This window comes from Misgurnus anguillicaudatus, chromosome 7, assembly GCF_027580225.2.
Source record: "Misgurnus anguillicaudatus chromosome 7, ASM2758022v2, whole genome shotgun sequence".
Lineage (NCBI taxonomy): Eukaryota > Metazoa > Chordata > Actinopteri > Cypriniformes > Cobitidae > Misgurnus > Misgurnus anguillicaudatus.
This window is the reverse complement of record NC_073343.2, coordinates 35,040,927-35,063,554: the sequence shown is the minus strand read 5'-3', so window position 1 is coordinate 35,063,554 and position 22,628 is coordinate 35,040,927. Positions and strand designations below refer to the sequence as shown.

Genomic DNA, 22,628 nt, shown 5'->3' with positions numbered 1-22,628 from the left:
CATTATCACACCAATCAAGTTTTTATAAAATATCCCTCACTGTCTGTGTTGTGAGATGCTGTCGGTTCTTTAACATCACGGTTCCTCTCGGTTCTGCTGTTGTGATGCTTTGTGCCCAGAAACACACTGGCAGATTTATTCCTCTGACTGTAAAACGTCAGAATCTCCTCCAGATCACTTTCACTTGAAGATAAAAACAAAACTGGATTGATAAAGCACTTAGAAACTTATAGCATGTACTGTATATACTGAACAACAACTCATAAACTATTGACAAAACACTGATAAACTACTGATACACTACAGTGTTCCTGTAAGTGCATGGGCAACACAAACATCATGAGTTCAATTTCTAGATAACAAACATAAAAAAGCCTCAACTTAAAGGTGGGGTGCATGATCCCTGAAAGCCAATGTTGACATTTGAAATCACCTAAACAAACACGCCCCTACCCCGATAGAATCTGGACCTTCTTTTAAAGATGTCGGTTAGTAGACACGCCCCTTACTGCTGATTGGCTACAAGTGTGTTTCGGTACTCGGCCTGACTCCCTTTTCCAAAGTGTTTCTGAAAAATCCTGCACCCCTCCTTTAACTTTTATATTGATAAACCCCTAATAAACCACCGATTAAACATTTATGAACCACTAATAAACTGAAAAACCACTGCTAAACTGTATTAAGTATCTATAAGGGTGGTGATGGTCCAGTGGATAAGACACACGCCTTTAGTATGAGAGACCCGGGTTTAAATCCACTGTATCACACCATTGTGTCCCTGAGCAAGACAGTTAACCCCTAGTTGCTTCATAGGCGTGCGACCTCTGACATATATATCAATTGTAAGTCGCTTTGGATAAAAGCGTCAGCTAAGTGAATAAATAAATTAATTAAGTGTAAGGAAAGTCTTTAGATGTTGACCATGTCAAACTAACCTCGCCTCCAGAATAAACTCCTGAAAAACACGGGAACTGATGCAGCGATCTTCATCTGGAATCTTTTCTAAAGTCTTCATCATTTCTTTGGTCTCCTGAGGATAAAGAAAAGTCCATTATTGTTTCATGTAATGAAAAACAATGACAAACTATTTTATAATAAATGCTTCATTTCCATTATAATACTTCCTTCATTTCTATTTCCATTTCATAAACCTGTAACCGTAGATTTTGAATTGACATTATCATTACAACATACTGTACTGTACATCATGATACAGCATGAAGTTAAAACCACTTCTTTTTACAAGTCAATTCAACCTACTATTTTAAGTTTTTACCTGCGATAAGTTGACATAACTTATAAAAACACGTTGAAATTGTTTAACTTAACATAAAAATGTTGATTGACAAAAATAAAGTCACACTTCATTGAAGACAAGAAAAGAAAACTTCTTGGCTTGTTAATGTGACTCCTTCATGATTTAAAATTGACACACAAACCTCATTATAGAAATGGATGAACTTTGCCAGCTGATGGGAGAGGATACACTGGCGGTCGGGAAGAGAAAGATGATCATCGGGCATCTCCATACAGATGTCCTGCTGTAGATTACTGCTGGCTCTCTTCAGAAATCGAACCACCAGCTCCTAAATCACACAAACACACATTAACACACACACACACATCACAGGTTTGAAAGGGTTAAAATTAAATATATATTCAACTGCAAAAATAGACTTATAATTTTATACAAACTTACAGTTAGTCTGTGGAAGGGTTGTAAGAGACCTGAAACGTCATTTCAATAAATGATGTAAATGGGAGCTCTTTGGTGTGCGGATCTCTTCTTTGTTCATATGTAGTATTTTGGTGATCCTGAACCCATATTTAAGATGGATGTGGGTGATTCAATTGCTTTATCTATGCAAACTTACAGGAAAAATATTTTTTAATTAGGCTTTACTTTCTACTAAATGTATTAAGCATATATTTAAAACGCATTTCTGGCCAAAGAAGTGTATTTTTTGCTGTATGGACTGTAAAACATGCTGCATTTTTGTCAAATCAACATATATTTATGTTACTTTAACTTATCACGTACCACTCATCTCCACTACAAATAGGAAAAAGAGGCTACAATTTGCACGAGCTCACCAAAATTGGACAGTTAAAGACTGAAAAAATGTTGCCTGGTCTGATGAGTCTTAATTTCTGTTGAGACATTCAGATGGTACAGTCAGAATTTGGCGTAAACAGATGAGAACATGGATCCATCATGCCTTGTTATCACTGTGCAGACTGGTAGTGGTGGTGTAATGGTGTGGGGGATGTTTTCTTGGCACACTTTAGGCCCCTTTAGTGCCAATTTGGCATCATTTAAATGCCACAGCCTTCCTGAGCATTGTTTCTGACCATGTCCATCCCTTTATGACCACCATGTTCCCATCCTCTGATGGCTACTTCCAACGGGATAATGCACCATGTCACAAAGCTTGAATCATTTCAAATTGGTTTCTTGAACATGACAATGAGTTCACTGTACTAAAATGGCCCCCACAGTCACCAGATCTCAACCCAATAGAGCATGTTTGTGATGTGGTGGAACGGGAGCTTTGTGCCCTGGATGTGCATCCCACAAATCTCCATCAACTGCAAGGTGCTATCCTATCAATATGAGCCAACATTTCTAAAGAATGCTTTCAGTACCTTGTTGAATCAATGCCACGTAGAATTAAAACCGTTCTGAAGGCGAAAGGGGGTCAAACACAGTATTGGTATGGTGTTCCTAATAATCCTTTATGTGAGTGTATTTCTTGTTAATATTAGTTAAAATTAGTCAGTATTGTATTGTTACATTGTTTTGTGCAACCATTTTATAAAATGTTTGTGCACAGCCCAGGTCCTGCCCAACATCTCATATTGTTTGTAATAAAAGAAAGGCTTCAGAAAGACATACGGGCATGAGATAATAAAATAAACAAATAATGTGATTACCATCTGATCGAGCTCTTTCTGAGTCCAGACTGAACTTCTGTGTTCTCGGCTCTCAGTCAACAGACGCAGCTGCACGCGCTGCAGGTAACAGGAGAAAGCCATGCGGGCCTGCACTTTACTGCAGGATCAACAAAGACAGAAACTATTATACACTATACATGTAGGACAGACAGTGTGAATAATAAACTACTGGATCAAACACATAGACACTTCAAATACATCACACATCACAACTCTCATGATGTCACAAACATTGTGTCCATCGTACGCCTGTCAAATGTACAGTAAATACAGTACTAGGTAATGTTCCTCATTCACAGGACATTGGCAATTATTGCAAAGCATTATTTGTGAATGCTACCGAGTATGTACAGACATATATAGGCTAATGTATGTGCTATTACACACATAAAATAAGATTGAGTTAACATGAAGTGAAGAACAGGCCATCTCACTGCTTCAATAACCATAAACTATTTACTTACCCCAGATTAGATAAGCAACAAAAAGCAAATGAAATCTTTAGGAAAAAAGTGTTTAAAGATAAACAATGTGTACAGTAACAGCCCCCGTCCCGTCTCCATACTGGCGGGCATAAAGGAATTTCTACAAACTCAGACATGTCATTATAATTCCTTACTCCAATTACAATTCAGACTGTTGGACCGCGAGCGGAGAGGAAACTGGGATCTTTATTGCACTTTGGACAGGAGTATGTAATATTCATTCATGTCAGCATATAAAAAGAGCAGGTCGAAATATTTTTGTAGGGCTCTATTGCATAACGAGAAGGGGCGGGAAAATGTTTCAAGTCTTTCCAACACTTCTGCGAAACGTTAAACAAAGAAAAGACAGTCTGACTACAGCAATTAGGCAGCCAATCAGAGCGAGCCGCTCTGCTCAGAGGTCAGGGTCAATGTGCCTGATTGGCCAGCTTGGGAGAAATCACTTCCTGTGTGAATTTAACTGTGAGGATTTGTGAAGATCAACATTTTTAAACACACACACACACGCACCTACAAAGTCTTGATGTATGTTTGCTTTAGAGAATCTAAAGTAACTTATTATTTCAAACCAGTTTCATCTTTCAAACATCCTGGAACCCAATATCACAAACTAGTCTTGTTCATGAGTCCTGAATGTGTGCTGATGTGGACTCAACACTTCAATAAAACACTGCTGCTACTGAAGGCTTCAGTTTATATGTGTGCAGGGCTACCAGAGACTTGTTTCTGCCCGAGAAAAGATTACGACGATTAGGAATAAGCAACATGGTTGAACTTCCAACGATCCGATGGCCCTATATTTTTTCCCATTTCAGAAGTCATTTCACTCGGATATACGCCACGATATGGAAAAGAAGACAACCGCTGCTTCTGTTTTCCTGTTTCCGTCTCAATCACTAAATAATGTTTCTTCACTTTAAAATCCCACAATGCAATGCAAAAACCATGGAGCATCAAACCTCACTGTGTTTCCTTACCAACAACATCTCAACATTTCTAAAGCCTGGGCTCAAAATTAATCCAACTTTATATACATCATGAGATGTGATTGAACTTAATATAAAATAAAATAAAATAAAAACACATCCCAATACACAGTCTAGTTAATATTTAAATTTAAACTCCCAATGAAATCAAAACTGACAATTCTTACTTTTTTATGCAATATTGCAGTGTTTATTATCAACATTTATCTGTCATTTTTTTTAAATTCACGTGCCCTCATAGGGCTCTATCACCTGGTGCAATGCAGTCCAATGCGTGACGCAAATGTCTTTTGCTAGTTTCAACCCGGTGCAATTATCATTTTCACATTTAGGGGCATGTTGTTTAAAGGAAGACACCCACATTTTGGGAATTTAGCTTATTCACCATATCCCCCAGAGTTAGATAAGTCCATACGTACCTTTCTCATCTCTGTGCGTGCTGTAACTCTGTCTGACGCAGCCCCCGCTAGCTTAGCTTAGCACAAAGACTGGAAGTGAATGGCTTTAGCTAGCATACTGCTCCCAATAAGTGACAAAGTAACGCGAACATTTTCCAATTTATGTGTTGTGATTTGTAGTCACACCGTGTCATATGAGACACAGCCATCTTTTAACCGTATACATACTGGGAACTATATTCTCAGATGACGAAGCACTGCTACTTGGGCAGAGTGATTTGCAATATTGTTTTTGTTGTTTAAACAGTGCATTAGTAATATGCACCTATAAACAGGATGACAACACGCGTTTGCTTATCACACACATGGATGCAAAATGAAACAAATGCAAATTTTGCATCTATTTTTAAAGATATTCTGTTTCACTCATCACAACCTGGAAGTAAAGTTGTTCGCGACTTCCAGCTCAGAGGCTCTTTAACATTCGTCTAAAATGTTGAGAAAATATATAACAGAATGATAAGGACGTGTTACAGAGGAAGAATCGTAAAAGCCTTGATGAATCAGTGAGTTAAAAATACACAGATGTCTGACTGAAGAACCGTGTGAAACAATCCAGAACAGAACGTGTATAAAGATAAATCAGGTTACTGGGATGCACGTGATCAAGACTTTTAAGACTTCTGGATTAAAACATCATTTTTATGGATTTTACAGCCACAGAACTCTGCAGAATCAAAACATTAACAAAATACTTCACATTCCCGAGCCCTTGTATATATTTAGAGTTTTTGCTTTCCAAGCATTTTTAATAGTAATAGTTTGAAAAAGTGTGCAGATTTTGTGCTGTATTTGTGTTCACACTCACCTGAGATGCCATCCTTCCTGGAGAATGTTCAACAGATTGATTTTGGGTTTTGTGGGTTTTTCTAGTGAATTATGTGTATGGATGTCATCTGATCTATGTGAATGAGATGATCTAAGCTCCGCCTCCTTCTCGACCCGGTTATCATTCTCACTGACGTGAGCTGAAGAGAATCTGAGACCTGAAACACACATCAGATATTTACTTGTACACCTGTCTGTATTTCTCTAATGTAACCGCTTTAAATTATTGCTCTGAGAAATAAAATCCTGTCAGGATAGAAATGGTGGTGAAACATACTGTAATTATCTAATTAAGTGTAATACACATCTATTAAAACTCATTAAACATAAAAACATAATAAAACTAATTGTCTGGCTGGCACAACATCAGACTTTGCACAACATTGCAGTCGTAGCCTAGTGGTTACAGATAAATTTGGTAATAATAGTTAATTTTCCAATAAAATGTAATGCATTTTTTAAATCATCTGTTAGATTTAAATACTCTTTGGCAGAATTTGACTCATACACGAGTGGCCATGTAAATGCACAAAATGATTTTAAAATCAGCCACCAGTTTTGTTTGCAGTTTCTGGTGGAGTTACAGAAATAAGTCTACAGAAATATTTCAAGATTCGTTCCTGTCAGGTAATGCAAAGGATTTCTGCATGCCGTTTTTTAAGAAATCCCCAGACAGCACCTTTTAGTAATTCCTCCAATAAATTATAAACTTAATGTTATGATTACATAATTAGTCTTGCATGCATCCAGAGCACATGACCTTTATTAAAACCCATGTCTAGACAATAGACACTCCCAGCACTAGAGATCCCATCCATGCCTAATATGTGTAAGGACAGACATGCTATATTAATAATAGATCATTCAAACATCCCATATAAACTGTGCTAAAGATGGAGCACCCACCCTCCTCTCTTCTTCTGCTGGGGACTCGTCCAGGTTTTCGCCTCAGCTTGCGTGCCTCCAAAGTAAGAAGCTTTCTTTCATATTGAATCAGATGATGTGTGTAGAAAGACGCCACCTCCACCGCTACATTATCATTGACTTTATTCCTGCTGAATGAAATGTAACAAACTGTATTTGTGTCTGTTTGTGTGTCATGCAACTGTGTTGAAATGAAAGACGCTAACCTTGACTTGAAGGCCGCAGCTGTTTTGCCGCATCTGACAAGCAAAGAGCAACAGAAAATGTCAAGAAAATATAAGTGTGGGAAAGCCATTAAAAAATCCCTCAAGAGAAAAGCACACAAACTCAGTCTACGTTTGAATCATCTTTACGGGCTCCTCGGGGAAATATAGCGGTTATGTCAGAGCACATAAGCCTTTTTATGACATTCTCTCATTAAATATAAAAAAGAGCGAGCTCAAGTTTCCTTAAAACAGATGAAGATCTATCCAAGAACCATGGAAAGTCTTACCTTCCATGGAAAAGTTTATTAGCCAACATGGCATTCATAGATGTCTTGTATTCCAGATAACCACTGACACACACAGAGAGAGAGAGAGAGAGAGAGAGAGAGAGAGAGAGAGAGACATTAATTACATAACAAGTCTCAACCAATTTCAAGGTTAAAATTCAGTTCTGTTGTTTTCAGATGCGACTCCAACAGTATGTACAGAAGATCTGATCTATTTAAGATTATATCTAAAGATTGTCACAGGCAAGTTCATACAGCTATAAATGTTATAAATAAGTGTAAAACATTCGACTGTATAAGCAATCTGATTCCCTTAAATCAACTTTGACTTATTTAACTGGATGTCTGTTACTTGTGCTCTTGTGACTTATGAAATGTGCTGAATATTAAACACCGTGTGCTGAAAATGACTGCACAATGTTAACACACTGCCCAAACAAACCAAGTCAAATTTAGGGCTTTTTAAGAACTTTTTAAGTCAATTATGAGTGAATTTTAAGACCAACACGACACAATGATCTCAGAAATTCTCCAAATATTCTATTTTTTACTGATTTAGTTATAGAAAATTATCAAATAAACACAGTTTTAAAACAGATAATCAAAATACATGGAAATACATTATGCTTAAAACTATTAGACCGCAAGTGTTGGTGCCGACAAATTCTACCTTGAGCCTAAAAGCTGGGCCGTCCCGTGACTTATGGAGACTTCAGTTGAAATGAGCCATTGAAATACATTGAGTTATGGGCAGAGCTGTGATTTACATTCATTAATAGTCAAGAAATGGATTGATGTACAATATTTATATATCACACCAATATGTGTAGGTAGTATTTTATGTAGTTCTATCAAATAAAATCCACTAAAATGGGAAGATTAGTATGGTCAGTTGCTGTTATGTTCCTTTTTAACATATTTTACACTTTCTCCAACAACTTTAAAGCTTTAAAATGTATCACACTGTGTACAGTATGTAAGCTTAATGTTTTTGCATGTTTATAATATACAATTGACTGTGTGCATAACTTGTGCCTGCTTGATTTATAATATACAAAAAACAAGAGATCACTCAATTATTATTAATCCCTGAACGCATTAATATAAGCATTTTATTAATACATTAATTTATTGCATTTAATTTAATAAACCAGCCGAATCACAGAGCCAAAAACACTCCACCCATACGTTATATGCATAAATATGCACTATACTGCCATCGCATTAATTCACCTCTTTAATTACACAATAATTAAATAAAAATGAGATTTACCATTAAAAGGCTATTCGTTGTTTGTTGTGTGTTGCTAACAAGGGTGTTTCTAAATCCGAAGGCTGTAGCCTCCAGAGGTCGCATTTGTAGGCTGCATACGTCATTAAGATTAGCAGATTAAAGTCAAGGGAGTAAACGCGCGTGAAGCAGTGAGGTAAACAAAAGCTTTCTAAGTAAAAACTGTGTAACACTAAAGTTGACTCGTTGTTGGTAGCTCAGGACTCAATGGCCTGACTGTTTAAGTTGATTTTCAATAAAGCAGTGTTGATTTTTTCTGTTTCAGAACCTGGCAAATGCTCAGGTAAGCCACGGGCTAGTTGTTTAAATTAACCCAGAAAAGATTTTTGCTTATACAAAACTAAATTTAAGGTTTGTTTCTCGCCAAACCTACAATATACAGTCAGATCACAACACCTGAAATAAAGCTTATGGCACGATTTGCATGGATTATAATAGCCAACATGTGTATCCTCTTTAAAAAAGAATGATTAAAAACTGGATTGAAGTGCGATCCAGTAACACGCGAAGTGAAATGTTCATCCATCAAAGACTTTCTGCCTGTCACTGATTAGTTCTACAGCATCTTAAATTACTTTTTATTTTTTGCCTTTCGGGAATGAATGGAGGTAAAAAATTTAAGACTTGGGTAAATTAAATTTAAGACCTAGGATGAAAATCTGGGCTTTTTATGGCCTTAAATTTAACTTTCTGAATTGTAGACTTTTTAAGACCCCGCGGGAATGAACTAAAAATATTTTTATTTCAAGAACTTATACAAACTTTTACTTGAATTTTAATGAATAAAATACAAACATTTATATAACAGATACATATATATATATTACCTCCAAAAAGTTCATGTGATTATGTAAGGTCGCGCTGGCACATCACCTGACTAGTGCAAGGCGAGAACTTATGGCAAAAAAATGTCAAAAATAAGGATGGTTTTACTGTGTGTTATGTCTCGGTTGGGAATGTTTAGAGTCATTTGAAACTGCATTGAAACTGTAAACTGTTGAGGTCCACTAAAGTCCACTATATGGAGAGTTTTCCTCAGAAAACTTCATCTTTTCTCCACTGAACAAAGAAAGAAAAACATCTTGGAGGACATGTCAATTATCAGTTCTTTTTAATGAAAATGGAGTAATCCTTAAAGAAAAGATTATCAGCAGATACTGACTTACAGTTTGTCCTGATCCTCACAATAACGCTAATCGTGATTGAGAAGACTTGGATTAGCGCTTGGAACATTTATGACACTTTTTATAGCTTGACATATAAATCACAACTTACACTGTATGGAAAATGAGCAGCTTGGATATTATGACCTACAATTATTGTTTCTTTAAGAATATGAGGTTGGGATGAGTGAGTGATGACAGACGTCCTTTACACGCTAACCTGAACTCAATTCACTCTCGTTTACTATGACTGAGTTTTCATGGCAAAAGCACCCACAGCTGTGTCTTTAGTTCTTCTGATGGAGATGCCAACTATGAATTGTTTGCTTTGCTGAAGCAGTAAGGTGTCATGTTTTATCAGAGACACACCACAGAGCAGAGAAACAGCACGACCGGCTGCTCATCCTCAAACTAATCCTGCCTGCTTTCATTCAACATCATTGTGCTGCGTGAGTTTGGACAGTTTTTGAACTTGGTTCGCAGGAGGTTTGAGTACCCAAAACAGATCATGATTTCATTGTTGTAACCAATATGTAATGATATTAAGAAATCTATTTTGGCCGTATCATTAAAAACAAATAATAATAGTTACTGTATCTCAAAGTACTCACTGCAAACATATTTTTTTAACATGTTTAATGAATAATGCAACTTCATCAAAATAATAATAAAGTCCTGATGGGAACCCTTGGTAAGAAACAAATCTGACTCTTTTTCTTCAGTTCACCTCACAGGTTTTAGTTTAGGGGACTTTGATGGCCGTGATGTTTGCTTTGGATCAATGTCGTAATGAAACATCCAGCCATGGTCCATTATTCTAGCAGAACACGTCAGGTTTTAATTTTTAATTTGTTTACATTTAATAGTCCATGATGTCATGTATCCAAAAAAAGATCCAGGATCAAAGTAGAAAAGACAAACCGACAACATTATTTAACTGTGGAGATTAGTCATCTTTATTTCATACCTTTTATGGATATTTTTATGTACTTTTTTTGACCCCAAGTCTCAATTCATTTCTATAATTGTGTGATCCTTGGAAATGTTTTGTTTCTAACTCTACTTTAGAGCTGAACATAACATAAAACATCTTAATTATTGTTCTGATGATGGAAAATAGGGATGCTCCGACCTATCACATTAAATGACTCGATTGCTAAATTTGCCAATCTCATGAACCGTTCTTTCTATTTCCTGAATGTGGCCACAACTTGAGACAATTTGTATGCATTGCGGGCATTTTTACAACCCGTTGCTCATGTGCGACCTGCAAATTTGGATTTCTCTGTTTGGCTTTACAGAGATATGACTGCACGCTCCAGTCCTAACACGCAGTGCAACACGTCATCATCACATCCCCATCAAAAAGTGTATACAACATGTATATATATCACAGACATTGCATCTTCATGCAAAAAGTGTATTATTTGCATGCGTTTTAAGGTTTTGACAGTTTAAACAGTAAAAATGCGGCGCGCACACCCGATGCACAGACACAACCTGTCATTCAGCACGAGTACAGAACAAAGATCTCTTTTACATCTAAAAGCTATTTGGCCTATTTTGATTAGAATCCCCCTCACTTTCAATCGTTTTAATTCAATTAAAATGTTTGATTTTTGAAAGATCAATAGGATAAACAATTGAGATTTCTTTTGATTAGAGACTTTTTTTGCTTATATTTACTGAGGGAATTAATAATTTTGACTAGGACTGCCATTTGCCAAGTGTTTCTATCACATTGAAATCTTTTATCAGGTCCTGATAGATACACCTCTCACCTGTAAAGCTCCCAGGTGTCTGCTGTTGGAAAGATGCGCACAAATCCACCCCTGCGCTCATATTCCTCCTGAACTCTTCTCAATACTTTCACCTGTCCAGATGACACGTAACACACACACACACAAATAAAAACATTCATCATCATGACAGGGTTAAACTCTGAAATAAGTGTAATAATTTAATATTGACCTCCTCTGCTGTCAGACCCACTGTGCTGTCCATCCGTTTGCCCGACTGTTTCTCTCTCTGACCCTCTGAGACGGGACGCTGGATGGACATCGCTCTCTAAATGACACACAATAAGAGGGATTTTTTCATTTTTTAATCAGAAATAAAAAACTATGCTTCTATATTGTAACGCTATTTAAAGTTGCTTGCGAACAAGATGATTTGAATCAGACAATGGCTGTCTGGACTACTCAAGTGTGATGTTCATAAGATTCAATTCAATTCAAAGCTTTTATTGTCAGTTTTTTCTGCTAAATGAAATTCTAGGTTTGCTTTCTACACCAATGCCATTATAAAAACAAAGACAAAAGTAACTAAATAGAAAGAAACATATCATTTACAAGCATACAAACAAAACAGTGCAACAACACAGCTGTGCAAATTTTAGATAACCAAAACACATCTGGGGATTAAAGGAATATTCCACCTTCATTAAAAAAATCCTGATAATTTACTCCCCCCCATGTCATCCAAGATGTTTATGTCTTTCTTTGTTCATCTCTAAATGATCCCAACTGAGGCATAAGAGTCTTATCTAGCGAAACGATTTGCATTTCTGCCAAATAATATGTTCTTTAAAACCCCAACTTCTTGTCTTGCACTAGCCGTGTGATGCACCAGCGTGACCTTACGTATTACGTAATGACATCGAAAGGTCATGCATGACGTATTTAAACTATCACTCCAGTGTTTTCAAGTGTGGAGAAAGTGGATCGTTTAGATGTTGTTGTATGTGAAATGATTAATGTCTTTGTGTCAATTTATTGTTTAAAATGGTCTGCAAGTGTGCATTTCACACATGTAACGCGTGACCTTTCCACAAGTAATATGTAAGGTCACGCTGGTGGATCACACAACTAGTTCAAGATGAGAAGGTGTGGTGGGCTGAAATTGATGAATGTTTCACTAGATAAGACCCTTGTGTCTCGGTTGGGATCATCTTTGAAGCCGCATTGAAACTGTTGAGGTCCACTAAAGTCCACTTTATGGAGAAAAGTCCTGGAATGTGCTCCTCAAAAAAATTTAATTTCTTCTCGACTGAACAAAGAAATACATCAACATCTTGGATGACATGGGGCTGAGTAAAGTATCTGGATTTTTTTATGAAAGTGGAGAAGTGATATTTGCGCACTCATTCAACCAGTCTCGTGATTTATTTGGACTCACAATTCAATATTTTGCAAATATTTCACCCTTCACTCTGAAATAAAATGATTTTATTCATAAACCACTGAACATACAGCATGCACATGTTGGAAAATCTTTCTCTACCTTCACACCTCAAGACTACACAAAGGATGAGCAGAACAGCTGATGGATGAATGGACAAATCCAATATGAACTCTTACAATAAATCATAGTAGTTATCAGTGGGCATTTGGAGAGGTTTGGAGATGCTTACCCACCCAGCCAAATTCCTTAAAGGTTTCATTCAGAGCCTTTCTTTATAACATTCATCTACTGAATGCATTTACTCAGTAGGCAAGCAGAAATCAAGCTGGGCCGCATTGGTCATAAAAAACCCAATCAACTGACAAATCATCTCTTTATTTGTAAACCGAGGCGAGCTGCTGAGAAACCGCTGCTCTAAATCCACCACAGAATCTCTAAATACTCTGTTACTATAAGGTCTCAAGCAACTTTTTCATCATCAATGATATGAAACAGCTGCTAGACGTTTTGCGAGCAAGGTTGATGGATTTTTGAGGGCTTTTACACACGTGGAGACCGTTTATGGAACTAAAATCTATGATCTGAATGAAGCATTTGGAAACAATAACAGGGTGAAATGGGTGAAATCCCATTGGTTTGTTGTGCACTACCTGCTGGGTGATTCAAATTTTTGCTTCTGGACCAGTGGAGCGTCTAATGGTGCATTCACACCAGACGCAAATAAAGCGTTAAGCGTGAGTGATTTACATGTTAAGTCAATGCAAAGACACGATAGACATCCTGTGGCGGGCGAATTGCGCAACTTGAAAAATCGGAACTTTGGAAGATATCCGCGTTGCGTTAACCAATCAGGAGCTTGCTCTAGTAGTGACATGATTACAACGTAACAAGGGGGAGCAGAAATACGAAACAACAATGGAGGAAATCATCGTCGCTGTATATGGACACCTGGAGCTGTACGACACATCTTCATACCTTTATAGAAACAGGAATAAAAGGATCTTGCTTGGAAGAAAGTGAATGAGGGGGTGGGACAATCGGATAAGAGGTAAAAAAAACAATGTTTACTCTATTTGGGCTATATATGTATACAAATTGAGACAAATGACGAGTGCAAATGACGCAATTTTATATGCGAATGACGCAAGTTAACTGAAAATGTTCAAGTGTCCAACTATACACGAATAGCGCAATTTATTCGCTTCATTAGCATCTGGTGTGACCGCAGTGAGTCAGTCTGGTATCTGAAATACTTCATGTGCTACTTCAGACAATATAATCTTGTGATAATCTTGTGATGTGTTTTACTGTTTGTGAGCTCTGATCATTTTCTTTTTGTTTGCAAATGCAGTACATTGTGTATGTCTGGCCCAAGTTTTCTACCAAAGTTACCTGAGGCTTCTGGGTTGGGTTCTTCATTCTTGAATCAATCCCAGATCTTTCTGAACGCGGCTGTCGTAATGACGGATCCTGACAAACAAACCCTAAGAACAAGAAACAATTGCTGTTACAGAAGTTTGAACTGAACTTGGATGATGATTAATATGTTATAATTTACATCATTTGTTTTCTTTTTATTCATCCAGATGTTTAATGCTCAGACATTTAGCACAAACTGGATAAAACTGTGAAAGCTGATAATTAGTTGATGACATTCTGACGGACAGCCCACGCTTACACTTGAAGCTAACCACAAGTCTGTTCAATGCACGACTGCTGTATAAGTGATTCCAGCGTTATGGATGTGACATTTTCAGTCAAAAATGTACGTACTAAAAACAACATACTTGTTGCACAAAAAAAAGCACAAACAGAAACAGCAATACTCAACAAATTGAGAAGGAACAAGAAATAATATATATACAGCACAGACCAAAAGTTTGGACACACTTGACTAAAATGTTAACTACGATCTTAAAAGTCATTTAAGCTGAAGGTGTATGGTTAAATGCATGAAATTACGTTTGTAGAAAAAACTATACCTGTGCCAAATAGATTAATTTCTGTTATTAGAAACTAAAATTGTATTTTAAAATATTATTTTTTTAAATAGATGACTTGCACTGAATATTAAAGAAAAATCTGTCAATAAGAGCCCAGATTAAATGTGAAGTCCTTCAATATTCAGTCTAAAGTAAAACTTCAAGAAGCTTCTTGATGAAATGACACGAGTATGGTTTTGCAATTTCTAGACAAAGGGTGACTGCACTTCAAATAATAAAATATAACAGAATTTTGATTTATTTGGGATGCTTTCAGTCACCAACATCATTCCCACAGTTGCATTTGTGTTATGCCATCATTTGGACAAGTTTATTATTATTCTGTTATGTGGAAAAATAATATATAAATAAAGAACGAGTGAGCATGTCCAAACTTTTGGTCTGTACAGTAGATATATATTTAATTTTAACGTGCTGAATTAAGATCAATAAGAAAAAAAAACATCCCTATGTAGTAGACAACAGGCAGCACACTGGGTTTTGAAAGAAAGTCACAGTCCATCATTTTTACTCTAGCTAGCTTGAAGATGAGATCAAGTAAAAATCTGTTATATTCCTACCATCACAGCTAAAAAAACAAACAAGACAAAACCTTAAATACCATCTCCAGCATTAATGTAGAGAGATGAATTATAACAGCGAGCATTCCTTTCTCCGGTGTCATTTTGGCCCTCGGGCGAGCGAATCTCTTTGTTTTTGGAGCCCTGACAGTCTGTTACATAAGTGAATCACAAGTCTGCCTTAAGCCTTCATTTTCTTCAAGTGTGCGGTCCAGAGAGGTGTTCACCTCAGCCAAACTCATCCAATGTACCTTCATGCAAATCATTACGTTAATGAAAAGAGTCCAAACAGAGTTACTCGTGTATGATGCACCGTGATCTTTCATTTCATCTCAAGCATTGAATCATTTCAGAGTTTTTTAGGGTTAAGAAATCCAACACCTGTCATTAGTGGTTTCTGAACACTGAGTAACACGAATCCGGTGATGAGAGAGACACCACCAACTAAAAGTAATGTGATGGAGCTTCAGACTGAAACTTGACTGAGATGAGACCACACAGATGAATGAGCACAGACACTACACCACAGTCCTGGGTGAGCTATGCTTTGATATGATAATTCATAAAAATGTACAACATTACTCACCCACAAGAGAAAACATATCAGAGATCACGCTGGCCTTTATCTTCAAATCAAGAGGAGCGTCGCTGGAAAAAATGAACACAAGTGAACAAGTCTGGGAAATGTACACTTATTTTTTGTACTTGTATTTTTCCTAACCTGGAATTGTGCCTCATAATATCTTTAGATTCCCAAGCAGTTAATATATATAGATTTCTAATACATACTGTATGTCTTATTTACTTAACTTAATCATCATTGAACACAAATGTTTGAACACTTGAGAGGTATTTAGGGAGTGTCTGACATTCAAACATGATTAATAGGCTACTAAAGCAATAAATCAGGTATGTTTTGAATAAGCACATAATTCACTTGGTAGTTTTATGATGTTAATGTTTATTGGTCACATTATGTACTGGAGAAGAAGCGTTGAGGAACACGTTCTGCTTTCTGTTAGACACGTTTATTAAAGGTGTTCACTCACCAGAGGGTCTCTTTAAATATTGGGCTTCAGGTTTCCAGAATAATATTAGTTTAAAGCAAGACAACTTTTACGTGTCCACATTTATTTGTGTAAAAGCTACATTAATTCAATCTGACCTGTAGATAGTCTTAGGAAGGGTTATCATAAATTAAAGCTGTTTTAGAATATAAATGTATTTCTGCATTAACTTTGTCAGTTTGGCCCTCAACAGAATATACAGAATTGACTTATTATATTTTTTCATTGTTAAGAGGATGGCTGACGCTCAGCGCATTGTAAAGATTGAGTGTTTTGTATAAGGTTTCTATTGTAAACCCATAAATAATATGAATAGTTTCTGCTGTAGTCAGAGAGTCTATGGGGTATAGTTTTGTTGTTTACAGATGGTGAAAAGAACAGATGGTATTGTTATAAGGTAGTAGATTGTTTATTTATATCAGGCATATAAATCATTTAAATTCCCCTGTGGTCGATCATTTTCTCTCTTTAAACTCATCAATACAGCATATGTAAAAGGTTTTTATGTGACAGTAATTTCTTCAGGCCTTAAAAAGCCTGGGTGACAGCCGAACGTTGCCCCGCCCACAACATTTCAGGACGAGAAGTTCGGTCTGTAGTCGATCCGTTGTGGCACTACTATGCTCGAACAAAAACTGTTCGGACCAATCAAATTGTCAGGAGGGCTTTATACGATGATGAACAGTAACGTAATCAATCACGTCACCAAAGAGCTTGTGTTGAATCTGTTTATAACAAAGATGGCTGCCGCTGGAGAATTGAGATGTGAAGATTCTGCCATCGAGTCTGTTCTAGAAGATATTGACAGTGCACTGATTTTAAAGGAGGAACAGAGAAACGCAATCAAGGCATTTATTGATCGGAAAGATGTTTTTGCCGTCCCTCCTTCGGCAAAAGTTTAATTTATCAGCTGACTCCGATGGTCGCTAAGAAGATGGGACACAATGAAAATGGGCAACTCGGCGTGCATGACAACATGGATATAACTAGTGGTCATTGCCAACTCCTGAAGTTCATCTAACTTACAAATGGTAAGGGATAGTCTGACTGTATGACTTACTAAATAACTCAAAATGTTGAATATTGTAAATATAGTAGGTCGCTAACTCAGACTTAGTACAATCATGTTAGTCTTATTGTAGCGAAATAACTAGCAGTTCAGTCAGGCTGCAAAAGACGCCATTTCAACATACATCACGCAGTCGGTTGCTCTGATTGGTTGTAGGTCTATCCAATTGAGTGCAGAGGCATTTTTTGTCCTGGTTCGGTTGAAAATGCCCCATAATCACAGCCCAATGGAGCGGTATCAGACTCAAATTAAATACTTACTAGAATTGAATATGACAATGTCAGGCTAACTCTACAGCCTTTCCTCATTTAATATATGTGAATATATGAATATGCAAATTAGTCTAAATCACCATACAGCAAATACAAACACTTATGACCGGCGGTGAGAGAGCTATCAGACATCCACAGAAGAAAAATGATTTAAGAGAGTAAATGTGTGTAAATGATGCTCACCAGGCCAATGATGGAGAGAGGTTGACTTCCAACAGCCACGGTCTGAGGTTTGAATCAATGAGAACATCAAAACCGTACAGTTCTGTAAAATGAGACATGCAAACAGTAAGAGCTTTCCACACGCCTGTGAATTCAAACAAAAAAGACTACAGGAGTCATGGAAGAAGAAACACTGTACACTACACACTGACTGACTGTAAAGTCCTGCGAGTGACAAATGGATTTTAAAGCTGGAACTTCTGTCCCAGACCTGTGTTTGCTGTCATATTTAGGTCTTCTTCAACAGTTTTTACAGCTTACGTCAACATGAAAAGCCACAGTAGTTTTAACAAGCTGTGTTGTGTTGTTTCTTTAAACAGTATGATCTCTCTGTATGAGAAACATCTACACTACAGAAACTACTAGGGTGGCCATTCGTGCCAGTTCCACCGGACAGGTCCCGAACAGGATCCAGAAGATGCGCTGGTTGACCACATACGTCATCACATTTCAGTTAAAATACATTAGAAAATTAAGATTTATTTCTTTTAAGACACACAATCATTGTAGTTTCATTCTTACCTTGAAATGTAACAGTTGCTTTTCTGAAAGCGAACCCGAAATATTAAAACTTGATGACGTACGAATGGCCACCCTATAAACTACAGGACAGACTCACAAGAGTATTAAAATGATTTTTCAGCTCCTTAGACATCGCTGCATTGTTAAAGGGATACAAATACAAAATCTGTCATCATTTACACACCCTTAAGTTATTCAAAATTTGTATAAATGTCTGTGTTCTGCTGAACACAAAGGGATTTATTATCAATAATGTCTGTAACAAATCAGATCTGGGGCATTATTTTTTCATACTATAAAAGTCAATGGTGCCCTTCTTCTGCTTTGTTACAAACATTCTTCAAAATATCTTTCACCTTTGCTGAACTAAGAAATGTAAACAGGTTAGGAACAACTTGAGGATGAGTAAATGATGATCAAATTTTCCTTTTTGAGTGAACTATCCCTTTAAAGGGGACATTTCACAAGACTTTTTTTAAGATGTCAAATAAATATTTGGTACATGTGACGTTTAAGATCAAAATAACCTACAGATAATTTATTATAACATGTTAAAATTTGCTGTTTTTGGGTGTGTCTTTTTAAATGCAAATGAGCTGATCTCTGAACTAAATGTCAGTGCTTGTGGTTGGATAGTGCAGATTAAGGGGCTGTATTATTATAATAAGATCCCCTTGTGACATCACAAGGGGAGCCACATTTCAATGAGCTATTTTTTCACATGCTTGTAGAGAATGGATTCCCAAAACTAAGTTACTGGGTTGATCTTTATCACATTTTCTAGGCACTGGGGACCCAATTATAGCACTTAAACATGAAAAAAGTCAGATTTACATGATATGTCCCCTTTAAGAAACTCGTCCCTTCAGATCTGTTCGCACTAGACAGATTTGATGAATATATTGTCATTATCACTGTAGTTTCTTTGGAAAGTGTATTGGTTTGCTGTCATGTTTGTAAATAACTAAACTCTGTGTGTATACAGCTGGATTCACTGCATTAGTTTGGGATAAGTACTACATTAACTGTAGCTTTAATGTTTACATGGCCACATTCACTTTTCAAAGAGATGATTTTAAATACTATTACTGTTAATACTATAAAGAAGGACTATTATATGATTTAGAAAGAAACATCTGTTTAAAGAAACATGATTAAAAGGTATTTCCGTCTGAGCTGATGGTGTAATGCGGTGTGCTCAGACACATGGCGCAGATACGTTTTGGGCAACCTAACTTTGAGGTCCTTTGCCGATCCTGTACCTCTCTCTCCACCCTGTGCTTTCCTGTCCTCGTCTTACTTACTGTCTGTTAACTAAAGACAAAAATCACCTTCAGGTGGTGGACTGTAAATGATTTTAATTGAGCTGTCTCCTCTCTGAACACAGACACAAATGTCTTGCACTGATCCTGTGAAACCACTGAAAACAGACACCAGACCAGATTATGAAACCTGTTATGCATTGTTTATAATTATAATCCATTCAGGTAAAACTGTATGTAAAAGCATGTGGTTATGGTTATCCAATCACTGAAGACCTCATCAGATGAGAGAGGAGACCACACCATATACATAAATCATATCCAGATGCCTTTCAAGATGTTTCACAAACACAATATGACATTTAATGTCTGATAACTATCATAGACTCTACTGCTATAGAAACAAAACATCAGATTTGATTTCACGTGATGAGATTTAATATAGAGTTTAATTTAAAGACTCTCCTGAAACCTGTTGACCAGCACATGCGTTTCTGACACAAATGCCGTTCCTAAAAGTAAAAAACACTTAAGATCAATGTCTAGTATAGCGTATATGGATTGTGCTCTGCCCCACTAACCTAGTAAGCAGCCCTGATATATTTTTCCTTACTGAAATGAAAGCTCATTATAGGGATGGCCATGAATGGTCAAATATTCAATCTGCAATAAGAAGTTGAATAGAAAAGAATCCTATTGTAATGTTTGTTTGTGTTTAATGCGCCACCGCAGGGTTAAGGCCACTGCTCATTCAATGCTTTTTCACTTCACCTGTACTGTCTATTACAGACTTTAATGTAAAATATACATACACCTTAAGGATTATTAGGAACACCATACTAATACTGTGTTTGACCCTCTTCAGAACTGCCTTAACTCTATGTGGCATCGATTCAACAAGGTGCAGAAAGCATTCTTTAGAAATGTTGGCCCATATTGATAGGATAGCATCTTGCAGTTGATGGAAATTTGTGGGATGCACATCCAGGACACGAAGCTCCCGTTCCACCACATCCCAAAGATGCTCTATTGGGTTGAGATCTGGTGACTGTGGGGGCCAGTTTAGTACAGTGAACTCATTGTCATGTTCAAGAAACCAATTTGAAATGATTTGTGACATGCTGCATTATCCTGCTGGAAGTAGCCATCAGAGGATGAGTACATGGTGGTCATAAAGGGATAGACATGGTCAGAAACTATGCTCAGGTAGGCTGTGGCATTTAAACGATGCACAATTGGCACTAAGGGGCCTTAAGTGTGCCAAGAAAACATCCCCTACACCAGTGGTTCCCAAACTTTTCAGAGTGCAGCCCCCTTGTGTACGGTGCATTCCTTCGTGCCCCCCCCCAAAAAAAAATTGTGACAAAAACTGTTCTAAAACTCAATATTTTAATAAAAAAACATTAAATTATACAAAAAAGTAGTGCTTTTGGTTAGTAGCCTATTTTTTTTAGGTTTAATTACACAGAATTCATGATAAATTAATGTATTTCATAAAATCTAATAAAACTGGGGTCCCCCTGGCACCATCTCGCGGCCCCCAGTTTGAAAACCACTGCCCTACACCATTACACCATTGCATTAATGAGAAATTGAACAGGTATTCCTAATAATCCTTTAGGTGAGTGTACATAAAAGTGAGACTTTTAGACTTTTAACGCCGGCTTGTCTGTTTTTGTCCTCATGTGTTATTTAGATGTGCTGCTCTGCCACATCTGCATCACGAGAGATTTGTTAGCTTTCTGTTATATAGCCAACTTTATTTTGTTAATACAGAGATAACTGCAGATGAATAAATGAATATTCAAATATTTGTAATTAAATAAAATATTATAACATTTTTTAATAATATATTACTTAAAAATGCCTACCTCATAAGTGACTGATTTGGATTTTTCTACATAGCCATTACAACATTACAAAATCTAGAGACTCGATTCAGTATAGTCTGGCATGTTGCTAATCTAGTGATGTATTACTCATATGAGCATGAATACCTAAGTACTCAAACCACGTTGACATCCACGATTAATCACGAAAACCATGATCGTGTGGGTTTTAAATTTTTAATGGTTGGTTATGGTGACATTCTGAGATCTGACTGGCTAGCATTACAAGTGCATGTGGTCCATCGTAAAGATTGCATGACATTACAGTAACACAAGAGCGATTCACAGAAGTCCCAAAGTGCTCTTGCATCACCCCGATGAGTCCACAAAACGCTTCATGAAGCCAAACACATCTCACATCACTTAGGCAATATGGTTTTACAATCATGCAGTGATCCTTGGCAAAAATTCAGTCAGGTGCAAATTATGCAGTGCTGTCAAGAGATACCAGAGACCTATATATGATTTACTGTCAGCAAGCAGAGAAGACCACGCAACACAACTAATCCCTAAAATGACACAAAATACTAATGGTGCGTTCATAACAGATGTGAATGAAGCATTGAGTGTGAGTGATTTACAAAGACATGATAGACATCTGGCAGCGCGAATCATGCCATTCGGGCGTTTGACACACAAAAAACATGCTTCGTGCGAGTTGAAAAATCGAAACTTTACCGGATATACATTAACCAATCAGGAGCTTGCTCTAGTAGTGATGTGATTACGATGTATAATCATAAAAATTTGAAACAACACTGGATGACAAATTCATTGTTGCTGTACTGTATGTGGACAACCAGAGCTATATGGTGCACATTTTTGTTAATTTACAGAAACAGGAATAAAAAGGATTTTGCTTGGAAGAAAGTGAGTGAGGAGATCGGAAAATCTGGTAAGTTGTGAAAAACGCTCTTTACTCAATTTTACTCAAATATACGTATAGAGAATACAAACTAGCTAATGCCGGCAAATCGTCTTTAAAAAAGTGTATTT

At 36.9% G+C, this 22,628-nt stretch overlaps 1 protein-coding gene across 1 annotated transcript in view; it reads right to left on the bottom strand.

Annotated features, from left to right (window-relative positions):
* ttll5 (tubulin tyrosine ligase-like family, member 5) overlaps window positions 1–22,628 on the bottom strand; it is an 86,159-nt gene that overhangs the window by 42,654 nt on the left and 20,877 nt on the right. The window contains exons 11-23 of the mRNA XM_073869175.1: window positions 17,921–18,002; window positions 15,916–15,977; window positions 14,159–14,250; window positions 11,555–11,650; window positions 11,365–11,456; window positions 7,130–7,192; window positions 6,843–6,875; window positions 6,619–6,764; window positions 5,693–5,870; window positions 2,935–3,052; window positions 1,440–1,586; window positions 936–1,030; window positions 41–183 (exon numbers count right to left, since the gene is read on the bottom strand). Coding sequence (XP_073725276.1) covers window positions 41–183; window positions 936–1,030; window positions 1,440–1,586; window positions 2,935–3,052; window positions 5,693–5,870; window positions 6,619–6,764; window positions 6,843–6,875; window positions 7,130–7,192; window positions 11,365–11,456; window positions 11,555–11,650; window positions 14,159–14,250; window positions 15,916–15,977; window positions 17,921–18,002 — 1,347 coding nt within the window. The remainder of the gene's footprint in view (window positions 1–40; window positions 184–935; window positions 1,031–1,439; window positions 1,587–2,934; window positions 3,053–5,692; window positions 5,871–6,618; window positions 6,765–6,842; window positions 6,876–7,129; window positions 7,193–11,364; window positions 11,457–11,554; window positions 11,651–14,158; window positions 14,251–15,915; window positions 15,978–17,920; window positions 18,003–22,628) is intronic.